The sequence below is a fragment of the Antennarius striatus genome, chromosome 21, assembly GCF_040054535.1.
Source record: "Antennarius striatus isolate MH-2024 chromosome 21, ASM4005453v1, whole genome shotgun sequence".
Lineage (NCBI taxonomy): Eukaryota > Metazoa > Chordata > Actinopteri > Lophiiformes > Antennariidae > Antennarius > Antennarius striatus.
The window spans coordinates 13,527,660-13,547,284 of record NC_090796.1 but is presented as its reverse complement, the minus strand read 5'-3'; the positions used below and the strand labels follow the sequence as shown (position 1 = coordinate 13,547,284).

The window sequence follows — 19,625 nt, the reverse complement described above, 5'->3', positions numbered from 1 at the left end:
CCATCTGTGCATCGATCCGTTTCTTCTCCATCCTGTCTAACTGTCCTCTTTTGTTTTCATTGCCTTCATCTCTTGTATTAAATGTAGTAGCTCCAAAAATTCTTAGATCTTCCACATTTCCCCGTGGTCCTCAAACGCCTCAGCTCACAGCACTTCTCAGTGCTGCTCCACCCTCCTCTACCTCCCTTCAGCCTTCATCTCCTCCCTGTCATCCCAATCCTATCAGCTCTTTCTCTTTCCCATCTCCTCCTGCTATTCCCACTGCGTCCTCTGTCTTTCTCTTCCCGTCTCCTTCTTCCACACCTCCCATTTACCTCCTGCCAGTTCCTCCTGTTCTCTCACGCTTCCCCACCCTTCCGCCTCCCTCCTCCCCTCAAAGTCCTTTAAGCAGCTCCTCGTTCTTCACTCCTCCTACGACTGCTCCTCATGACGTCCCTGCCTGTTCCTTTTCCTTCTCCACTCCCTCTTCCTCCATTCCCCCTTTTGTTCTTCACTCTCCTCCCTTTTCTTCCTCTCCTACATCTGCACAGCCATCTCTACCTTCTCCTCCCACTCCTTGCTACTCCCTCTACATGTCTGCTTCCTCCTCCCACATCTTTCCATCTCCTCCTGCCCTGTTACCTTCTTCTGTTCCCCTTTCTCCTCCTTTCCCTTCTCCTCCTGCTTCTTCACTATTCTCACCCTCTCCTCCCCCTGCTCCGCATGCTCCCATTTCTACACTTCCTTCCTTTTCTTCTCCTTCTTCTCCTTTTCCTTCACCCATTCCACATTGTCCCCCTTCTCCTCTCCAAACTCATCACTTTCCTTCTTCCCCTTTGCTTCCCACCTCTCCTCCATCATCTCCCCTCCCTCCTGGCGTTCCCTCTTACTTCAGGCGAGATCATTCAGTTCCAGAGATCTACATATAAATGTAACCTGTTGCTTGCTTTGCTCCCCTCTAGAACTGAAATCAATTAACCTACCTGAATTATTGGATAAATAATCAATTGCAAATATTAGACAAAGAGCTAAAGTGAGGCTCTTTTTTTGAAGAGCTGTAATGACGACCCATTCACCAATTTAAATACTCAAGCAGCAGCAGTTTGAAACCTGACCAGAAACTGACAAACTCTGCAGATGACTGAATGTTCATGTAGAATTGATGTAAATATTGTATATGTTGACATTTCTATTTTGTATTCTGTCTGTTCCCACCTCTTTGTGGTCTGTTCATGTGTCTGCTCTGTCGTGATCGTTCAGAAGTCACACAGTTCATCTGTTTTTGACGAAAAACGACAATCCTTACCTGGACTTTTTGGCCACTTGGGGGCAGCAGAGGGACTTTTGTCTTGGAAAACATGTTGTCAAAGTGTTATTTATTCAGCAAATATGAGCCAATGTTAGCAATAAATTTTAATGGATTTTCTTACCTTTGAGTGATATGGAATTTCATACCTCATCTTTTATTTCTGAGCGACTATATCATGGTGTGTGGAATGAGAACATTCTGACATAATAGTCTCGATCTAATTGATCAGCATATGTATTTTTATGTATATTATTGGTGTAAATTTTGCTCAGAATAAATTATAAAGGTGTTCCATATCTACTAGAATTGTCTAAATAGGCAAGTCTTATCAAGCAGGGCTATAGTCACAGCTTTATGCAAGGATAGAACATCTGTGTTGTGTTTTCATCTCGTTCTGCTGCCATCAAGTGGTCAAAAAATGAATTACTGCACCAGCAAAACTTGAGCTGAGCCTGTGTGAGTCGAACATGTGAAACTATATGTGTTACAATTACTGTATGTATCATCTCATCACCTCCGCCACATTTCATCACCTCTACCTCTCCTCTCCTGCATTTCCCTCTGTCTTTCCTCTTTCCCTCCCTTTTTCGATCCTTTTTACTCTCTGATCTTTACTCCTGCCATCCACCCAGGATACCAAAATATAGATCTGGAGCTGCAAACCCCCTCAGACCTGAACTACCAGCCCCCCACCCCTCTACGCTCAGACGACTTCTTTAGTGAAGGTGATGCTAGTGCAGAAACCAAGTCCCCACTTATTAGACCTAGTGACCTCTCCCTCACTCAGACCATCAGTATCTCCAGCAGTGAGCCCCTTACAGATGCCCCTGCCCCCAGCTCCAACGTGTCAGCGCCCCCCATTGTTGGGTGTGAAGATACAACTGAGACCAACCATGAGACGGGCTTAACAGCAGGAGAAACAACCCGGCTGTTTTCTTATGAGACGCCAGATAATGACAGAAGATCGGTAAAACAATTAGGAAAGGGACCAGACGGTCGTGATGTGGCCTCAGAGAAAGAACTAGAAGCAGGGCCTGGCGTTGTTCTAGAGCGCCGGGGAGGAAACCAAAAAGATGACCACCGTCAGACAAATGGAAGGCAAGAAGAAGAGGAGGATGAGGAGGAGATGACCCAGGAGAGGCTGCGGAATCTGCTGGAGGATATCAAATTGGAGGGAGGCTTGGAGGACGTGGAGATGTCAGAGGAGGGAGTGAAAGCCATTCTGGAAGAAGTGCGGCAAGCAGAAAAAGACGTTTGTTCAGTTCCAGGCTGGAGCGGGGAGACATCCGGTGCGACGGCAGAGCCGACAGCCCCTGGCCACAGGCCCCAACCTGAGGAGGGCAGGTAGGACAGGTTATTTGAAATACCTGCTCTCCTGCTGACTGCGATCCAGGGTTCTCTCTATTTTCTCACCTCAATTCATTTCTTGTCTATCTTCCCCCCAACCCTAACTCAGCCCGGACAGTCTGGCTGATTCCTCGGAGCAGCCCTCAGCTCAGACCGACAGACCGAATGGAGATCACAGCGACTCGGCCAGAGAGGAGAGGGCAAGGGAAGACAAGAAGGAGGAGGACGGCAGAGCAGGAGGACCGAGCAAACGACGAGAGGAGGGGGCTGAAAGATCCCAGCACAAAGTCCAGGTGAGAGTCACTCATCCAGACGGGAGCCTATCAGCTCCCACTCCCACAAAGTCATGGATGCACCTCCTTTCACACACTGGGGGTGTCTTTAACGCTACTGGGCTGCCTTTGTCAGGGGAGCGTAAGACCTGATGAGTCCAGCTCCGACGAGGAGACCACTGTCACCACCAGGGTGTACCGCAGACGAGTCATCCTCAAGGTGTGTGAGGCCTGCCGGATGGACCAATCAGGGCAGGGCGAACCGGCACGGAATCTGTAAATGTGTGCAGAAGAGCGAGTCACAGAGATAAGAGCGTGACTTTGACAGCATTTTGTGTGCTTCATGAGTGACGGTGGAGCACGGTTCTGTTCGTGTGGAGTTGTGTGATTTATGGTTTTCTGCTGGACTGTTTTTCTTTTTTTAATGCAATTATTCAATTCACACGTGAATAACCTGAGTGGAAACGCTGCATATTACAGATATATATTATGGTTTTGCTTGAATGAGGTGGGAAAATTTTGGTAAGTAAAAGCACAAATTATTTCAGGTTTGATCAGTGCCTGTTTTACATATCAATGGATGAAAACTAGCAGTAACTGCATGTTCTCCAAGGACTGGAGAGTAATTGAGAACAAATGAAGAAAACGTCATAGTGGAGTGTGTGTGGACGTTTAGCCTACCTTTAGCATGTCGTGCTACTCACTGTTCGTTGGTTGTGAGCCTCTAGGCCATCAGCGGTGCTGTTTAGACGGTGAAATGTTGATTGTGCTGAATGTTTGATCGATAAATACAACCAGGAATTGTAACGATGAAGCTGCATTTCCACAAAAAATCCACACAAAAAAGAAATGATCAAAAATGTTCATTCATCGTAGATTTATGGGTTGTTGCCGCTGTATGATACAGATGGTCTGTCTTTGTGGAAATGAAGCTTCTTTTTTATTGTGTGGTGGTGTTTTGGTTTGTTTATTTTAGACAAATGAAGGAATTACTTCCTTTAAACGACGACATCTGCAGATATAAGTCTTAATCTAATTATTTTCTTCCTGACAGTGACTGACAGGATGTTATAAATCAAACTAAAATTGCTTTCTTCAATGCATTATCCTCACCGTTTGTGCTCCTGCAGTGCTGTGGTTCGTGGGGTATTGAACAGCCAGTAGAAAGCGTAAGCTCAGTTGGGTTTCCACATTGGCCCAAAAAGTGTTCAATATGAGTTGTGAAGTAAAATATGAGCTTGAGATGTTTTGCAAGGTTTGGTTTTGTTTGTTCGTTTGTTTTTTATTGTTTTTTGGAACTACATTTTTTTTAAATCTCATTCTTGATTTTAACAGTGAGTAAACCCCTGAGCTCTGACTGACAGGCTGACTTTCTAAATAACCAGATTTTTAAAAAAAAACAACTTCCCAACTTGTACCTCCATCTTTTCCTCTCCTCCTTCCCTCCTCCATCCACATTTATTCATCTTTTAAACCTTCACCTCAGGGAGAGGAGGCCAAAAACATTCCTGGAGAATCTGTGACGGAGGAGCAATTCACAGATGAAGACGGGAATCTGGTCACGAGAAAAGTAACCGCCCTCACCCCTCTCCTTTACACCTTAATCCAACACACACACACACACACACACACACACACACACACACACACACAAACTTTTCCGTCTTTTGACGTAATACCAATAACTCAAACGACATCACATGACATCTCCTACATCTACCTTCCACACACACACCCCCCATCCCTCTGTTGTTTCTCTTAACAAAATGCTTTGCCGGTTTCCCGCCCCCTGTTCCTCCCCATGACGTGCTTCTACTCCACACAGGTGATCAGAAAGGTGGTGCGCCGCGTGATCAATACGGAGGAAAGGAGCGAAGGTGACGCAGTCACAGAGGAAGGAGACTGTGCTGGTGTTGGTGGTGGTGGTGCTGCCACGGGTGGAGCAGATGCTGATTCTTCAGCTGCAGCGGGAGGAGGAGGAGGAGGAGGATCCTCAGGGGGGAAGGGCAAGAAGAGAGGGAAGCGTTCCCGACAGGGCCACAAGGCGGAGAGGTCTAGGGAGGAGGCCCAGAAAGGGAAATCAGAGGTTGGCGTTAAAACCAACCTTCTATTTTAGTCACGTGACTTGTGTGGCCCGGTTACACCTGCATGACTCCGTAGACGTATCTGAACACCGAAACTGGTTCAGTTCAGCTTGTGCTCTTTTGATTGCGTCATCAAGCTGCATCCTCTTCTTGAGGATATTTGAGTTTGTCCAATTGCAGTTGTTGTTTTGTGCTGTTTTTTTCTGCTCTCCAGTGTAACCCTGTCTCATCGATCGGACTTGTGATGTTACTAATATGTTTTGTTTCTAATATAGAACATAACTATTTCTGCTTCCTCTTTTTTAACACGTGTTGATGCATGTGTGATTTTGCAGCAGTAATATTAACAGCCTTTTCTCTCTCCAGCATGTTGCTGCGATCTCCAGAAAATCAATAGTCGAGCTCAAACTCTGTTCCGTTTAACATTTACATGTCGTATTGAGCATGAACACAACACTAACTTTTTGTTTCTCCACCAAGACCGTAGATGGCAACAGCAAGAAACAAGGGAAGAAGAGTCAATCATAATGGAAGAGCTGCTCAACTGAGCGAGGTAAGAAAAATATAAGAAAAATGATCAACATGCTAAATTTAAGGATGGAGCGATTTTAAAAAATAGCAGTTAGCAATAATCTGCACGTTTCACGATCGTTTCAATATTTTTACAGATTCTGGAATCGCTTAGATAAGTGGAAGGTCAATGCACAATTATTGACCCATTCATTCATCTAAACGTGTAATTCTTTCCAGCAGGTCCACCTATATCCACCTGCAACATCACCACAACCTCCTCCCCCAAGGAGGAGGAACCGACCCAAAGCCTCGTCAATCAGACAAGTGTGTCTGAAGACTTCACTTACAAACGCATGGTTTCTACAGCAACACAACAAACAAACGAACAAGTTGCTTCTCGTTGATTTCGCATGAGCATGTCACCAAAAGTCATTCAGTTTGGGAAAGGCAGCGTCGAAGGACACGTGCGGATGGAAACTGGAACTTTTTTTTTGAAATCTTCAATGAATGAAAAGCATCTGTGACCAAAGATGGCACAAAAAAATAATGAAATGACAAACTGCTGATGAGGAAAAGACGTGTGATTCACTCTCGGAGACACTCATTATATGGTCTATTTTTTCCTCCTGGACCCACAGTATTGGAGGGTGCCACATGGTTGTTTTTTAAAAAAAAATATATATATATAATAGCAAAGGGGTGATTTTTTTGTTGTATATATAATGACACTGTTTAAAATCGGAATAAATCGGTAGCTTCACAGATTATTTATGCACTGGTTGGTTTTGATGAAGCTTTGCAGAGTCGGTGCATTTGTAGTGAGAAGGCGTTGCCGTTCCGTCGACTCGGGCGCGACCTTACATGCTCTTCCAAATGAATTTAAAAAAGATTAAAAAGAGGCGAGGGAAAGTCAAAAACCTGTCTTTTAAAGAGAGGATGTTTGATGACAAACAGCTCGTGCTCAGACTGCGGGACTTTTCTTCAGAGAAATATTTTGCTGCATGTGATGTCACTTTATTTTTGGACTCGTTTTGGTTTTTCCCCTCCTAATTCAAAAGCACTGAAATACAATAAGAGACAGTGGTGGGACTCATCTCTGTAGGTGTTCACGTTAACCCGAACCAAGGTCATCTCTTGCTGTTTTTTTTTTATTTTTTTTTTACAAAAATCAGAACACTCCAGTGGCGCAGATAGATAACGCTTATTTTCCACGCTTTCAGGAAGGTCCCTGAATGTAACCTGCAGACTAGCACAATATGCTATCTTCAAACTACTAGCAGCCCTGTGTGTGTGTGTGTGTTTCTGTGAACCAATCATGCAATCTAGAAGTGTATGTTCAAGCTTTTAGATCTGCTCTGAATTCAAAAAGGGTTTTGAAGACATTTATCTTTATTTAATAGCTTGAGAACAGAATTGCATTTTTAGCTGCATTATTCAAATTTAATCCTTTTTACTAAATCACAGTTCATCACACCTTGGTAAAAAAAAAAAAATCTGATATTCTCTTCCTGTGTATTTTTTTTCTCAGTTTTGTCCAATTTTGCTTTTATTTTTTCAGACAAAACTACCCCAAGCATCCATTGTTGAATAATCTGGTACTGACATGTATGACAACCAACATAGCCTACACTGGATGATCCAAGTAATTATTTAAACAGAAAAATAAATTGTGTTTAAACCTACATCTGAGTCGGACATTTTTCTATATTTTCAGGGTAAAAAGCTTAAAAGGAATGTTATAGCTCATATAGCAATTCAGATCTTTAGAGGTTCAGAGCCCACATATTCATTCACATGGCCAGAAATGTGTTTCTACATGACAGGTGCTGTTCTCAGATTACATCTAAAAAAAAAAGTCAACCGGTTTCCTTCACGTTTTTATTTGAATATTGCAGCAACATACCTTCTGACTGAAAAACTTGTGACAATATGACTATAGACGTTTAATATCTTTGCAAATGCAATGCAAGACCTCTTAGGAGTTTAAACACAATCTTTGTGGTTCTGCACGCAATTTTTTCTGACCAAGAATACAATCCACTTTTAAGTATAAAAATTCCGTCTAGGAAACAGCAACGTACATTTCATATATTTTTATCTGTTAAAAAAAGGGACACATGAAAAAACTTGATGCTGACCATGTCAGTCATTTACAACTGACTCTTTGAATACGCTGTTTGTATTTATTGGTTTGTTTACTGCTTCAACTGACTTTGTTGGCATTTACAGCACAGGTAGTGACTGCAAAATCAGAATAAAAACCTGGAGCATGATCAACATGGCAGTAACACAATAATAGATATAATAATAACCAAATTGTTATGTAAAATGGCTATTCTCTAATGACGGGTTGATAACTGAGTGTTTTGTCTAAACACCCTGAAATGATGTCACATAAATACAAAAAACTGAGAAACAACTGTCTAACAGACAGCATCAAAACTCGAGTGACTCGTTGGCGATGTGGGTTGGTTCCCTTGAGTGTGAACGTGTCTCTTCAGGTCCTCGCCGCAGATGTTCTCGCGAACCCTCGTGGGCGCCCATGTGTTTCATCAGGGAGCCGCTCGCCGCAAATCTTTTCCCGCAGACGTTGCACAGGTACGGCTTCTCCCCCGTGTGGGACCTCATGTGAATCTTCAACGCTCCGCTCTTGTAGAATTTTTTGTCGCAAACGCTGCAATGGTGCGTGCACTCGCCCGTGTGGATCATCATGTGCGTTTTCAGGGTCCCCCTCTGTCTGAATCCTTTCCCGCAGACGCTACAGAGAAACGGCTTCTCCCCCGTGTGGATCCTCAGATGAGCCGTCATGTATTCTTTAAAGCTGAAGCTCTGACCGCACACGCTGCAAGCATACGGCCTCTCCCCGGTGTGGACTCTCATGTGTCCCATCAAGTTCCCGTTCTGCGCGAAGGCTTTTCCGCACACGGCGCAGACATATGGCTTCTCTCCTGTGTGGGTTCTCATGTGCATCTCCAGCTGTTTGAGGCCATCGAAGCGTTTGCCACAAACTTCGCAGTCATTTGTTCGGATGTACGTTTGCAGATGAAGCCTCAGACTGTCGTCAGAATCAAACCGCTCGCCACACACGCCGCAAACATCTGCATCCCTTTCCTCCTCTTGCACATGCTTCAGAAAAGATGCCCTGTAACAGAAAGCCTTGCAGCACACTTTACATCGATATTTCATTTCTGATACATCCTTATTTTTTTGGCCACTTGGTTTTAATCCCCGATTTTTCGCTTCTGGCGGCTTCTGTAAAGAGGTCCTGTCTCTCTCGCATTCTCGACTCTCAGTCCCTTCGCTGTCTTTCCAGTCATCGCTGCTGTCAGTGTCTGAACACTCTGATCGTCTCCCTTCCCTGCAGATGTTCTCCACGTTGTGGGTTTGCAAATGTAGCTTCAAGCTTTCGTCAGGGTCCAATTGCTTTCCACAAGCTCCACACTGATCGGAGCTCCTTTCGTGCCGAAGTACATGTTTCAGGAATGAACGTTTGTATCGGAACACCTTCCCACAAACTCTGCAACAGCTCTGTCCCGTAATTTGAAAATTGTTTGTTGGAGAAATTGTCCTTGCATGAAGTTTAATTTTCTTCCCCTTGTGCTGAGATGCTCCACACATTTTGCAACACTCTGAAACCTGAGTTTGTCTTTCAAATCCTTTTCTTTTGATTGATTTTAAACCTTTGTCATTAAGCTCTGTATCACTATCACCACTACCTTCGCTCCCAGCTTCTGAAATGTCAGATGATGGAATGTTCTGGTCACCTCTTTGTGTCTCAGTTTCCATCCTACCTGAGGTTCCTTTTTCTGCTCTTTGTGTTTGAGGATGTGACCCATTGTATTGGCTCAACTCAGGGTTTGTTTCCATGGATGTGTCATTATTCTGTTGTGGATTTGATGTTTCCCAGACGTGAGTGGAGAGCCTGCTCCACCCACATTTCAGCATTTTAGAGGTAGCATCCTGTTGACAGTCAGACCCAGTTAGTCCACCTAAAGGGAAGATCCAAAAGAAAAGACAGCTCAGACCTGCAACGTTAATAAAAATACGAAATGTGAGATCTCCTCGTGAGAACCAGAAATGTCTGCCTCCTACTCACCCATCACCATCTCCAAGATCTTAAAGATGTCATTGGCGACAGCAGTCAGTTGCTCATGTACAAAAGACTTCTGCTGTTCAGGTGGCATTCCTGTGAGAGACGAGATGGTACAGTGAGTAGATGTGTGTGCAGTTTTTAAATCCTGGTGTGCATCAAAAAGCTTTGCCCACAAACATTAAAAAAAAAAAAAATTCAGCGTGGAGAATAAGCCTTTTTAAGTTTTAACGGAACTATTTTTTTTTGTTTTTTGAAATTTTCTAAACTCCAGCATGATTTTAAATGGAAAAAAAGAAAACTGCTTCAAATACCTAAAATAGGTTCTAACAATTAATAAATCGGTAACAGTTTGACTGGTGCACGGAACATTTTAAATTGCGTCATTCTTATGACAAAACGTGCTAATTTGAACACACCGGGTGTGGTGAGCGTCCTCTTCTCGGTTATCAGCCCCTCCACGGCGCCGACGATCTCCTCCGCAGCTGCCGCCAGTCTTTGGGTCACCAGCGCCCTAAAAACCTGCATTTGGTGAGGTCCTTATTTAATCTGTGAGCATTTTAAACCCACAACCACAGCCCCTCTCAGCCCACCACAGCACAAAAACACCGCCAACAGGTCACTAGGGAAACTAGTTTCTTAGGGGTGGATGTAAACAATATTACTTCCGGGGTCGTTTCCTTCTGTTCTTATTTGGTCAAATCTTCCCCTCGCTCGGAAATGTCGCCACCCTGTGTTGTGACGTGGTATTACAGCTACACACCGCTAGTAGCCGAGGCATTATGGAGATGAAGCGATATCTTTACTTAAATAAAGGTATAAATATGTTCAATACATTTTATATTCCAGGTAAAATTCGTGCCCACAAGAAAAGAAGAAGGAGGTCGAGATATTTTAATGCTGATATATGTTTAATTTTTTAAAAAAAATTGAACAAGTACTATCATTCAAAAAATACTTTAAATTGATTGTTTTTTTCTTTTGCAATTTAGTGAGATTACGCAAAAGTAATCTATTAGATTTTCATGAAACAGGGTGAATAAGCATGTGGTAAAGATGAACTGGTCACGTTTTGTTTGTCTTGTAGGATGTCAATGTGTGGAGGAACTCACGTGTCTCAGTTTCACCTTTGTAACCTTACATTCTGGATTACGCACAAAACAACGCTGCAGAACCAGTTTAAACTCAATCTGTGAATGACGAGTGTTTTCTATTTGGATTAGATTAGATTAGATTAGATTAGATCCAGTTTCATTGTCATTGCGCATACATTCATAAAGCAGTTGCATCTAACCGAAAGTTCATAATGACGTAATGACAATGAGCTACCTTGATTGTCTGAATGCGGTCAAGTTTGTTTGTCTTTGACCACAATTACATAGGCAACAATTTTCAGAGAGTATTCCAGATTTATTTCCACTTTATATATATATACAGTATATAATTTATTTATTTTTTTTTTCAAATAATTTCCGATAAGTGTAAAATGTAGTACTGCAAGATTCCTTTTTAACCGTGTTGGTGTGAGTCAAATCTTGATTTTATATTGATTAATCATGCAGTCTTAACAGGTTGTCATGACACTGGATGGACGAATTTAAGTTCTGATGAATGTACACATTCTTAAATTATGTCCGGAAATGATCTGAGAGGTCACTTCGATGTTGACCTTGGACTTCAAATTAATCAATTCATCTTTGAATTCAGGTGGAGTTTTGTGATTTTTTTTTTTTTTTGTGAGAAATTTCTTTTCTAAAAAAAGTACAACTTAAAACCACAATGCATTAACGATGAAAAAAACATGGTGTAGTTCGGTGTGCGCACACGTAACAGCAAACCCACTGAAACAACGGTGTCAATATTAAGCATTGAATAGCAAGCGTAACAGCACAGAGGGGTGGGCCATTCTGACCTTTTCCAACACCAGCAGGTCTGATGGGGGGACGTGAGCAGCGATGAAGACTCTGGAGAGACAGACACACACCTGGACTTCACAAAACAGCATCCAAAAACCGGCCTTTAGATACCTGACCAAACACCACGTGTTTAATCTCACAGAAGTCAATGATCAACCACAGCACAGAGCAGATTGTGTGTCCATGGCGATAAGCATCAACCGGAAAATAGAAAATAACAAGTGAGCAAAGTTGTGCTTCAGGTTGTGTAGATTCTTTGTACATTTACTAAATTACAGTCAAGAGAAGTAAGTTTCTCCTATTTCAAATCACTACATTTCAGAGGAAAATATTGCACTATATAATAACTAATCTGGTCATTTGAAATGACTTGCTTCTTAAAAATTATAAAATGAAAAACATTATGATCTTAAAAATAAATGGTCAAAAATAAAGTTGGGGCCCTTTATTCCAAGTTTCTGACATCAATTAATTATTAGCAGTTACAACAGATATAGATTTCTGGTCTAACATTTCTGTGAAAATAAAGATGACCTATATCAGAACTATGGGATTAAATGACTTAAGTATACATAAATAGATAATACTAGCAGACCTAGACCAAAAATCAATTAAAAGAGGTAAGCATTTATACTTTCATCACATATGTATAATAATATATAATATAATTTGCACATATAATACAGGACTGAGAGTTATTGGGGGTTCTGTAACCCAAACGAGATGTAAAACAGAATGACCATCTGTCGCAGCGAATGCCAGCAGCAAGGAAAGGAAGTCAGTTCAGTGGCTTCAATTCACAAATGTCACCGAATGTATCATTAAAAAAACTGGGAAAATAAAATATCGACCATCCCATTGAAGTTCTTAGAATAAATTAAAAAATATTCTACAGATATTCATTTCAGGCTCAGACTGATTTCTTTCATTATTGAATGATTCATGTATTTATTCGCCCTTCATTCAGCCACTCAAGAGTAACATTTGAGTTACGTAATTGTTTTTTATGATGATCGTGGGACCCGGCTTACATAAGAAGCTCAATGATTAAGAGATCTGGGCGTAGTAGACACGAGGGGAAATTGTCGGTGATAAGGTTGGAGGTTGTATAGGAGTTGTAGTTTGACGTTTCTCACAGCGGGGGGTGAACTAACGCTAACGGAACAGTAGCAGCGAGTATTTCGTTCACACCAATCGGAGAGATTCATTTGTGATCCTTCAGCGGGGTGGGGGCTGAGTTCCGTGACGATTAGCAGAGGGGGGCCCTCGTGAGTGCAAAGGTCAGGAAACCTGTCTGCATGCTGCCAAAAGCAAACAAGTCTCACAGCCTTGATTAAAGTCCATTGAGGCTCATATAGAAAAGGGGCGATTATGAGTTAAAGCACAACAGATTCTTTGCATCGTCCTGAGGTACAGTCAGTGGTATCATGGATCTTCTCCACGGGTGGGGGGTTGAAGTACTGGTTTATTTGCAGAAGAATTACAGCTGGTGTGAGGATTTTTTTGGTCTGGCGACCACAGTGGGCGATCTTCGCTTCACGTTCTTTTACTTCTTCCCGGTATGGTTCTTCCTGAGGAGGGAGACGGCGCTCAGGCTCGTCTGGGTGGCGGTCATAGGAGATTGGCTCAACATGATCCTAAAATGGTAAACCCGCTCAAATTAAACGATTAAAGCACTAGAGAGAAGCTGCATTCTGAATTTGGTTTGTGTTTTTGTGGTAGGGTTCTGTTTGGGGAGAGACCATACTGGTGGGTTCATGAGACCAGCTATTATGGTGAAGGACCGCTCCCGGTTCTGGAGCAGTTTCCCATCACATGTGAGACCGGACCAGGTAAAAACTAGATCGCAGCAAATGATCATGGCTAGATAATATATAAAGTGTTGTTTCAAACATGATCGTGATATTATGAACCCCAGTAGTGTTTTTATCGTTTATAGGTGTAAAGAAATTCACAGTTTATATAATCTAGTATCTCTTTCCAGGGAATCCTGCAGGCATGCATTTGTAAAATATATAAATGAGTCTTTTCCCATAGGCTGTTGTGTTTCTCTACAATTCTATTCCAATATGTTTCAGAGGAAAGCACCACACCTGTCAATTATTTGACAGGTGTAGTCATGTCACAGCTTATATAAAGAGATCATATATAAATATGAGCTGGCACTCTGTCCTGAAGCTTTGACAAATCAGTTTCAATTAAAAAAATAACCTGATTTACATAAAGAAAATAATTATAGATTATAAAGGGTGAACACATGATGAGATGACGTCTGTCCTTTGCAGGAAGCCCGTCGGGTCACGCTATGGCTGTAGCTGGGGTCTGGTATGTGATGGTCACGTCGATGCTCTCTATTGCAGCAGAGAAGAATTGCCACCCTCTACTGTACAAGTGAGTCCGTGGCACAAAATCTTTTATTTCTTTTCAGTTTCGATGCCAAGTAGACTCAAGGTCAACCCGTTCAGCCACTTTCAGTGTTTCCTCTGTGTCAGACTCCTGCAGGTCGGCCTGTGGACGCTGATGGGCCTGATGGAGTTGGTTGTCGGAATGTCCAGGCTCTACATCCTTGCACACTTCCCTCATCAGGTCATTGCTGGAGCAATTATAGGTTAGGCTATTAAAAAAAACCCCGCCATATTGCAACGATTAAAGCTTTATTTGTGAGAATTTATGGTATATCTGACATATAGAAGATATCTGAACCCGTTCTGGCCTGTGATTGGGTGAGATTACTTATTTGATGCCATAAAAACATTCCTCACCATGTGGTATATACAGGAGCAAAACAAACCTGCTGGAATGTGCAATATTTGGATGGCTGCCATTATTTCATGAATCTTTTTCATCTGTTTTCATGTCAGGTCTACTCGTTGCGGTGGTTGTCTCAAGGGAGAAAGGGATCTACAACGCTAGCCTTCAAAAATATATTTTCACAATCGTCTTCTTGACTGCTTTCGCGTTTTGCTTCGACCTCCTGCTCAGAGCTATCGGCCTGGACATGTTGTGGTCAATGGCCAAAGCCCAGAAGTGGTGCGTGAGACAGGATTGGGTCCATTTAGACTCCATGCCCTTCTCCAGCTTTGTGCGTAACATGGGCGCCATGTTTGGCCTCGGCCTGGGTCTGCACTCGCCCCTCTACACTGGGAACAGGATGAAGAAAACGGGCACCAGTTTCAAGCTGGGATGTATTATTTTCTCCTTGATTCTGCTTCAGCTGTTGGATTTCTGGACATTTTCTGCTGGAAATCACATGAAGATCACTTTTTACTTCCTGTCTTTCAGCAAAAATGCAGTTGCGGTTTTAATCCCGACCTTTTTGGTTCCTTGGGCACTTTGTCGGATTTTTAAAGGAAAGAGAGAACACAAGAAATTGTGATTTAGGTGCAAAAAAGTTGTTTAAAGTCTGTAATTAGTTTAATTTTGTATATTTACTAGGGTTGTTTCCTCACATGTTCATTACATGAGGGAAATGAGACTTTTTCAGTCAATGTCCATGAAATTATTCTGACAGAAATCAGTTCCTTACAGGGACATGTACTGTAGTTTGACTGGGAAATATACTTTTCATAGCTGAAAACCTATCGGTTAATATTCCATGTATGTTGTTTCTTCTCTGCCTTGTGGGGTGGGGGGTGGGGGAGGAATTCAAGGCTGGGGAAACTGATTATTACAGAAAAATGTCTGCAGACATTCTTTTTTTCATTATGACTACAAGTATAAACTGCATGTGTGAAAAAATATTTTTTTTACACAGATATGGTTCAAACCTCAGAACAGTGTTTCAGCTCGATGGTACTGCTAGTAATTTAAATAAACGTGTTTTTACAACAGTTCACTGTGGATCAAGAGTCTTTCTTGTTTTTGTGGTTGTTCTAGAGGTGCCTTGTTCCCCTCATTGATTTTCTCAGAATGTCTCAGACTGATACTGATTAATTCTCTGGTAGGAACAACCATTAAATATTAACTAGACCACGCTCCCATCACTCGGCAGTCCCACATAGTGACACTGCCTTTCACCATAACTGTGAACTTTCAAAAGAGACATGGAGGGTCAAGGGGCAGGATTGATTGCAGACAACACGTGTGCCACTCGAGGCTAGGCATGGCCCGAGTCAGAGTACTGTGATCCACAGCACTGACAGCGAATCAGAGCTGTAGGTGTGAGTCACATCAAGTGATCAAAATATCAAAGTTCAGTTTTTTCAGGTTGTTGGATTTTTATATAGCTGAATCTTTTCTTCATAAAATTATTACCAGTAGTCAGTCAAGATGATTTAGAAATTGAAGTTTCTCTGATAGTCATATCAGCGTGTTGCTGCTCATGCGTACTGTTGCATAACCTTATTTTGAACAATCAGCACCACTAGTTGTTTTCATCACTTGTGATGGACAAATCTTATCAGTGACGTCTTACCGAGACAACAACATGAACCTCAGGTTGAGAATGTATGTCAGTGTCTGTACACAGGCGCTGCAGTCTCGTTTTTTTTCTGTCTGCATTGAGTTTAGATTTACAGTCTGAAATGTATGTGAAGGTTTGGACTGTATTAAAAGGCAACAGCGCCAGAAAGTGTTGTTTTGTAGCTGAATCTCAGGTGCCTCTGCAACCTTGATGCTTTTCACAATAAAAGTCTTAGTAGAGAAAAAATAAAATGCATTGCATATCTGATGCCTTGTCAAGTTATGAAATCATTGATGATTGTGTGCAAAATATCTATACAGCTGCCAAAGGTTTTTCATTGTGTGTAGGTGTGGATCTGTGTGAGATGCCAATATTTTCAATTCTGCATATGTATCACTGTCAAAAATGAATTACATACTCATATAGATTTACAATCACAACAGAGTTGGTTGTTTGTCCATGTGGTGTGTGTTCCTTAGACTTTATACCGTATGGAAATCAGCTACTGTATTTGTATTGTAGAAAATTAGGTGCGACAGCGCCCCCTGCCGGTCAAGAGAGCACAACTACATAGTGAGATCTACAATTATATTTTTTTTATTAAGCCTATAAATCTTTGAATAATTGAATGATTACATACATTTGCATAACTAATGAAATATTCTATTGTTGACCAACATTCCTAAACCAATACTGCCAAAAAATTCCAAATCTATTACTGTAAGATATGTTACCCGACAGCATCGTACTGGGATGCTTTAGTATTTGAAATTTAACAGAAAGCTAATGAATTCTGCTTAGTTTTCTTATCTAGTATGACTAAATGTGTCAGTTATGTCTAATATTTAGTGTAAAAAACAACAACAACAACCCTGTGACGCACATACTGCAAATCACCATTCTCCAGACTCAGATCTAAACAAGCTCACAATCAGTGATACTGCGGGTGAGAAAATAAACCACTCTAGTCCAGTAAGGCAGGTTCACAAAGATCTGAGGACGAATGTTTAATTAAAATTAAAAAATACATAGCACTTTTAGTCTATGAGCTATCTCCCCATTTTCCAAGACAATATTTATGTCTTCAAATGTTTTAAAACAACAAAAATATTTTACAATTAAAACAAAAACATGTGCATTTTGTCCATCTATGGAAGCCATTGTTGTAATGGGCTGAATGAGATTGTACTGAAGTAGATGAATGTCTAGATGTAGTCCTGTCTCACTGAACAAGGCAGGGGAACCGTGGTGGAGATGAGAGGCAGAGGCGGAGATGGATCAAACATCAGTACAATGCGTCGGTATTACTGCTTCGTGGCCTCTTGATTTTCTCAATGTTCTTCAGGATCATGTCGTGTAACGTTACCTATTGTCAAGAAGAAAAAAAAACACATCTAAGTGTGTAGAAATACAGGAAAAGGGAAAATGTTTCCATTACATCCTTATTAATAAAGAACCTTTAATAATAAATAAGGATCATGACGTACGTATTGATTTCGGAGCTCCGAAACAATGATCTTCAGACTGATGTATTCCTTCTCGTCGATTTCTGTTACTGTGCGCCGATAGTCCTCCTAATAAACAAAACATGCACATATTTCAATAAATGTTAGCTAGTTAACAAGCAACCTCAAAAAGTTAATCCACTGATAGGTAGTTTCCATTCCTTTCACACAGTAATTCACGTACCACATGTGGATATTTTGCTATTTTGGAAACCAGCTTTGCCCTTGTGATGTAATATCTACAAAGAAAAAAGTAGAAACACATTTTAAAATAAAATGTGGCAGTGTCAAGTCTCATAGTTCATCAACAGTAATACGATCATGATTTCTTCAAACCTTGATATCTGATCGAGGTAAGATGCTGCCTCCCCTTCAACCGTCCTGAGTTCAGCTACAGTCTCCTCCTGGATGGACACTCCGAAGTTATTTCCATCCTCTATCCTGGGAATGAGCAGCTGAACCCACATTTTGACCTGCAGATAATAATAAAAAAAATACTATAACACAAGAGCATCTGCAAAGTAATCAGCCAATATGTATGACCAAAGTCATATCAGCAACACCTATTCATAGCCATCTGGGAAGTGCAGCTAGTTTTTGTACATCTTGAACCAATGGGACATAGTTAATGACAATACTTACTGTGTTACATTTCTCTATGAGTGTCCTGATCTCTGGTTTGACCTTTTCAATAAGATCAACAAGGTTTCCATTGCTTTTCATCATCCCACCAGGCATGACAAAGACCTTGGTGCCAGTCACTGGATGATGAGAGACAATTAGTAAAAGTGACAGGTTTGATAATTGCAAAATTGAAAAAACATCCTACTTTTACTCACCCATATCCTGCTCTGCTCCATCCTCCAGCTTCCTCTTTTTAGCATTTTGCTGTGAATGAGATAAAGTTTGCTCTTACCTCTGTCCAAAGAAATTGTTTTAAGTACTTTAAACTCAAAAATGGAGCCTCACCCCTTCTAGTCCATCGTGCAGGTTCGAGAGCAGGATGGGGTCCGGCACCGTCAGGTTTATGTCCGAGTGTATCTCCTTCAGTTCAGTGATATTTATGATTGGATCCTGAAAAAAATAACACTAGCTTATTTTCATTTTTTAATCTGTTTGAGATATTGTATTCTGTAACTTGAGAAGATTAGGCATTGGCAATATGACAAACACCCTGTGAGACCAAAAATGTCCTTTTTTTTTAACCTGAAACATCTGTACTGCAATATCTCAGGATTCATATAAAACTGCATAAAGCATTATAGAAACTTTAGTCCAAGCTAAGATTTTGTTGTCTTCAATTGAATGAAAAAAATACTAACCTTTAGGAAGTGATCAAGTTCCAGCAACTTCTTTGGGAAAAAATTGGCAACTAAGTCTTCTGCCTGAAATAAAGGTAAAGCTTAAGTTGAGTGTTGCTTGACAACTAAACAGTTTTCAGCTGCATATGTTAACAAACATTTTTTTTTAACATCTCAGCCAATACTTACTTCTGAAGTTATTCGTTCTCTGAAAGCATCAACCTGCAAACACAGAAGAAAAGAGCCCAGGTGTCAGACTGGCTTCAAGGAACCACAGGCAAAATCATTAACGCTTTATGTTTCACTGGCTTTGACAAGGGATGATTTAAATATCAAGACGGACCTAATAAATGTCGCTGGTAGATCTTTTTAATAAGTAAAAGCTACACTACATAAAAACGCTACAACTACAGACTGTTGAGTCGGCTAAAATCACACCTAAGGCCTCTCTTTTGTTCGCGTTGGTTTCAATCAATAGCTATTATCTCTACGCTCAGCAACGTGACGCTATCCTCACTACTCTTAAAACTCAACGTCACGGTGCCACAACACTTACTGGAAGGTTTGGCAGGTATAAGGTAACAGGCGGGAAAAACACCGGTTAGCTGTTGCTAGCTGCTATTAGCCTGGCCTTATCACAGACCTCACATCATGCTACAAAACGTGGCTAATGTGCTACCAAGCAAATGGCAACAACACGTCGTGTTAGCTTAACAGGGGTTTCGAAACAATCCTACCTTGGTTTTAATTTCATTGTCCACCTTGAGGAGTGAAGACATCTTATGTTATCAAATTTGCTAAGAACCGATTGTCCCAACAGCATTAAATTCACTTGTAAACGTGTGGCTTACTGCTTGTCAGCCACACTTGTGAGCTTAATGATGACGTGTGTGACATGCGACAGACT

General features: G+C 41.4%; 4 protein-coding genes across 4 annotated transcripts in view; 2 read left to right on the top strand and 2 right to left on the bottom strand.

Annotated features, from left to right (window-relative positions):
• Positions 1 to 7,186, top strand: part of LOC137588032 (ankyrin-3-like) — a 72,420-nt gene extending 65,234 nt beyond the window's left edge. The window contains exons 43-49 of the mRNA XM_068304753.1: positions 1,921 to 2,632; positions 2,745 to 2,928; positions 3,044 to 3,127; positions 4,394 to 4,477; positions 4,733 to 4,993; positions 5,472 to 5,544; positions 5,742 to 7,186. Coding sequence (XP_068160854.1) covers positions 1,921 to 2,632; positions 2,745 to 2,928; positions 3,044 to 3,127; positions 4,394 to 4,477; positions 4,733 to 4,993; positions 5,472 to 5,519 — 1,373 coding nt within the window. The 3' untranslated portion in view covers positions 5,520 to 5,544; positions 5,742 to 7,186. The remainder of the gene's footprint in view (positions 1 to 1,920; positions 2,633 to 2,744; positions 2,929 to 3,043; positions 3,128 to 4,393; positions 4,478 to 4,732; positions 4,994 to 5,471; positions 5,545 to 5,741) is intronic.
• A 127-nt stretch (positions 7,187 to 7,313) lies between these two features.
• On the bottom strand, positions 7,314 to 11,763 carry LOC137588033 (zinc finger protein 260-like). Its single transcript, XM_068304754.1, has 4 exons — positions 11,507 to 11,763; positions 10,014 to 10,116; positions 9,601 to 9,690; positions 7,314 to 9,493 (listed from the first exon to the last, which is right to left on the bottom strand). The coding sequence occupies exons 1-4, from the start codon at positions 11,597 to 11,599 to the stop codon at positions 7,941 to 7,943; spliced, it is 1,839 nt and encodes a 612-aa protein (XP_068160855.1). The 5' UTR covers positions 11,600 to 11,763; the 3' UTR covers positions 7,314 to 7,940.
• A 1,129-nt stretch (positions 11,764 to 12,892) lies between these two features.
• g6pc1a.1 (glucose-6-phosphatase catalytic subunit 1a, tandem duplicate 1) lies at positions 12,893 to 15,323 on the top strand. The gene is made up of 5 exons (XM_068305536.1): positions 12,893 to 13,155; positions 13,233 to 13,342; positions 13,796 to 13,901; positions 14,003 to 14,118; positions 14,372 to 15,323. Exons 1-5 carry the CDS (start codon positions 12,938 to 12,940, stop codon positions 14,884 to 14,886), a joined length of 1,065 nt encoding a protein of 354 aa, XP_068161637.1. The 5' UTR covers positions 12,893 to 12,937; the 3' UTR covers positions 14,887 to 15,323.
• A 1,217-nt stretch (positions 15,324 to 16,540) lies between these two features.
• Positions 16,541 to 19,597, bottom strand: psme3 (proteasome activator subunit 3). Its single transcript, XM_068305616.1, has 10 exons — positions 19,456 to 19,597; positions 18,908 to 18,940; positions 18,740 to 18,802; positions 18,387 to 18,491; positions 18,257 to 18,305; positions 18,060 to 18,178; positions 17,754 to 17,890; positions 17,602 to 17,656; positions 17,400 to 17,486; positions 16,541 to 17,278 (listed from the first exon to the last, which is right to left on the bottom strand). Exons 1-10 carry the CDS (start codon positions 19,495 to 19,497, stop codon positions 17,198 to 17,200), a joined length of 771 nt encoding a protein of 256 aa, XP_068161717.1. The 5' UTR covers positions 19,498 to 19,597; the 3' UTR covers positions 16,541 to 17,197.
• Positions 19,598 to 19,625: the final 28 nt, after the last annotated feature.

Excerpts from the sequence above, each read along its gene's own strand:
- LOC137588033 (XM_068304754.1), bottom strand. The coding sequence starts at position 11,599 with ATGCTGTTTTGTGAAGTCCAGGTGTGTGTCTGTCTCTCCAGAGTCTTC. Across the intron at positions 10,117-11,506 it reads ACCTGCTGGTGTTGGAAAAG|GTTTTTAGGGCGCTGGTGAC; the intron begins GTCAGAATGGCC and ends CACCAAATGCAG. Across the intron at positions 9,494-9,600 it reads GATCTTGGAGATGGTGATGG|GTGGACTAACTGGGTCTGAC; the intron begins GTGAGTAGGAGG and ends TCTTCCCTTTAG.
- g6pc1a.1 (XM_068305536.1), top strand. The coding sequence starts at position 12,938 with ATGGATCTTCTCCACGGGTGGGGGGTTGAAGTACTGGTTTATTTGCAG. Across the intron at positions 13,156-13,232 it reads CTCAACATGATCCTAAAATG|GGTTCTGTTTGGGGAGAGAC; the intron begins GTAAACCCGCTC and ends TTTTTGTGGTAG. Across the intron at positions 13,902-14,002 it reads TGCCACCCTCTACTGTACAA|ACTCCTGCAGGTCGGCCTGT; the intron begins GTGAGTCCGTGG and ends CCTCTGTGTCAG.
- psme3 (XM_068305616.1), bottom strand. The coding sequence starts at position 19,497 with ATGTCTTCACTCCTCAAGGTGGACAATGAAATTAAAACCAAG. Across the intron at positions 18,306-18,386 it reads TGCACGATGGACTAGAAGGG|CAAAATGCTAAAAAGAGGAA; the intron begins GTGAGGCTCCAT and ends TCTCATTCACAG. Across the intron at positions 17,891-18,059 it reads TCATAGAGAAATGTAACACA|GTCAAAATGTGGGTTCAGCT; the intron begins GTAAGTATTGTC and ends TATTATCTGCAG.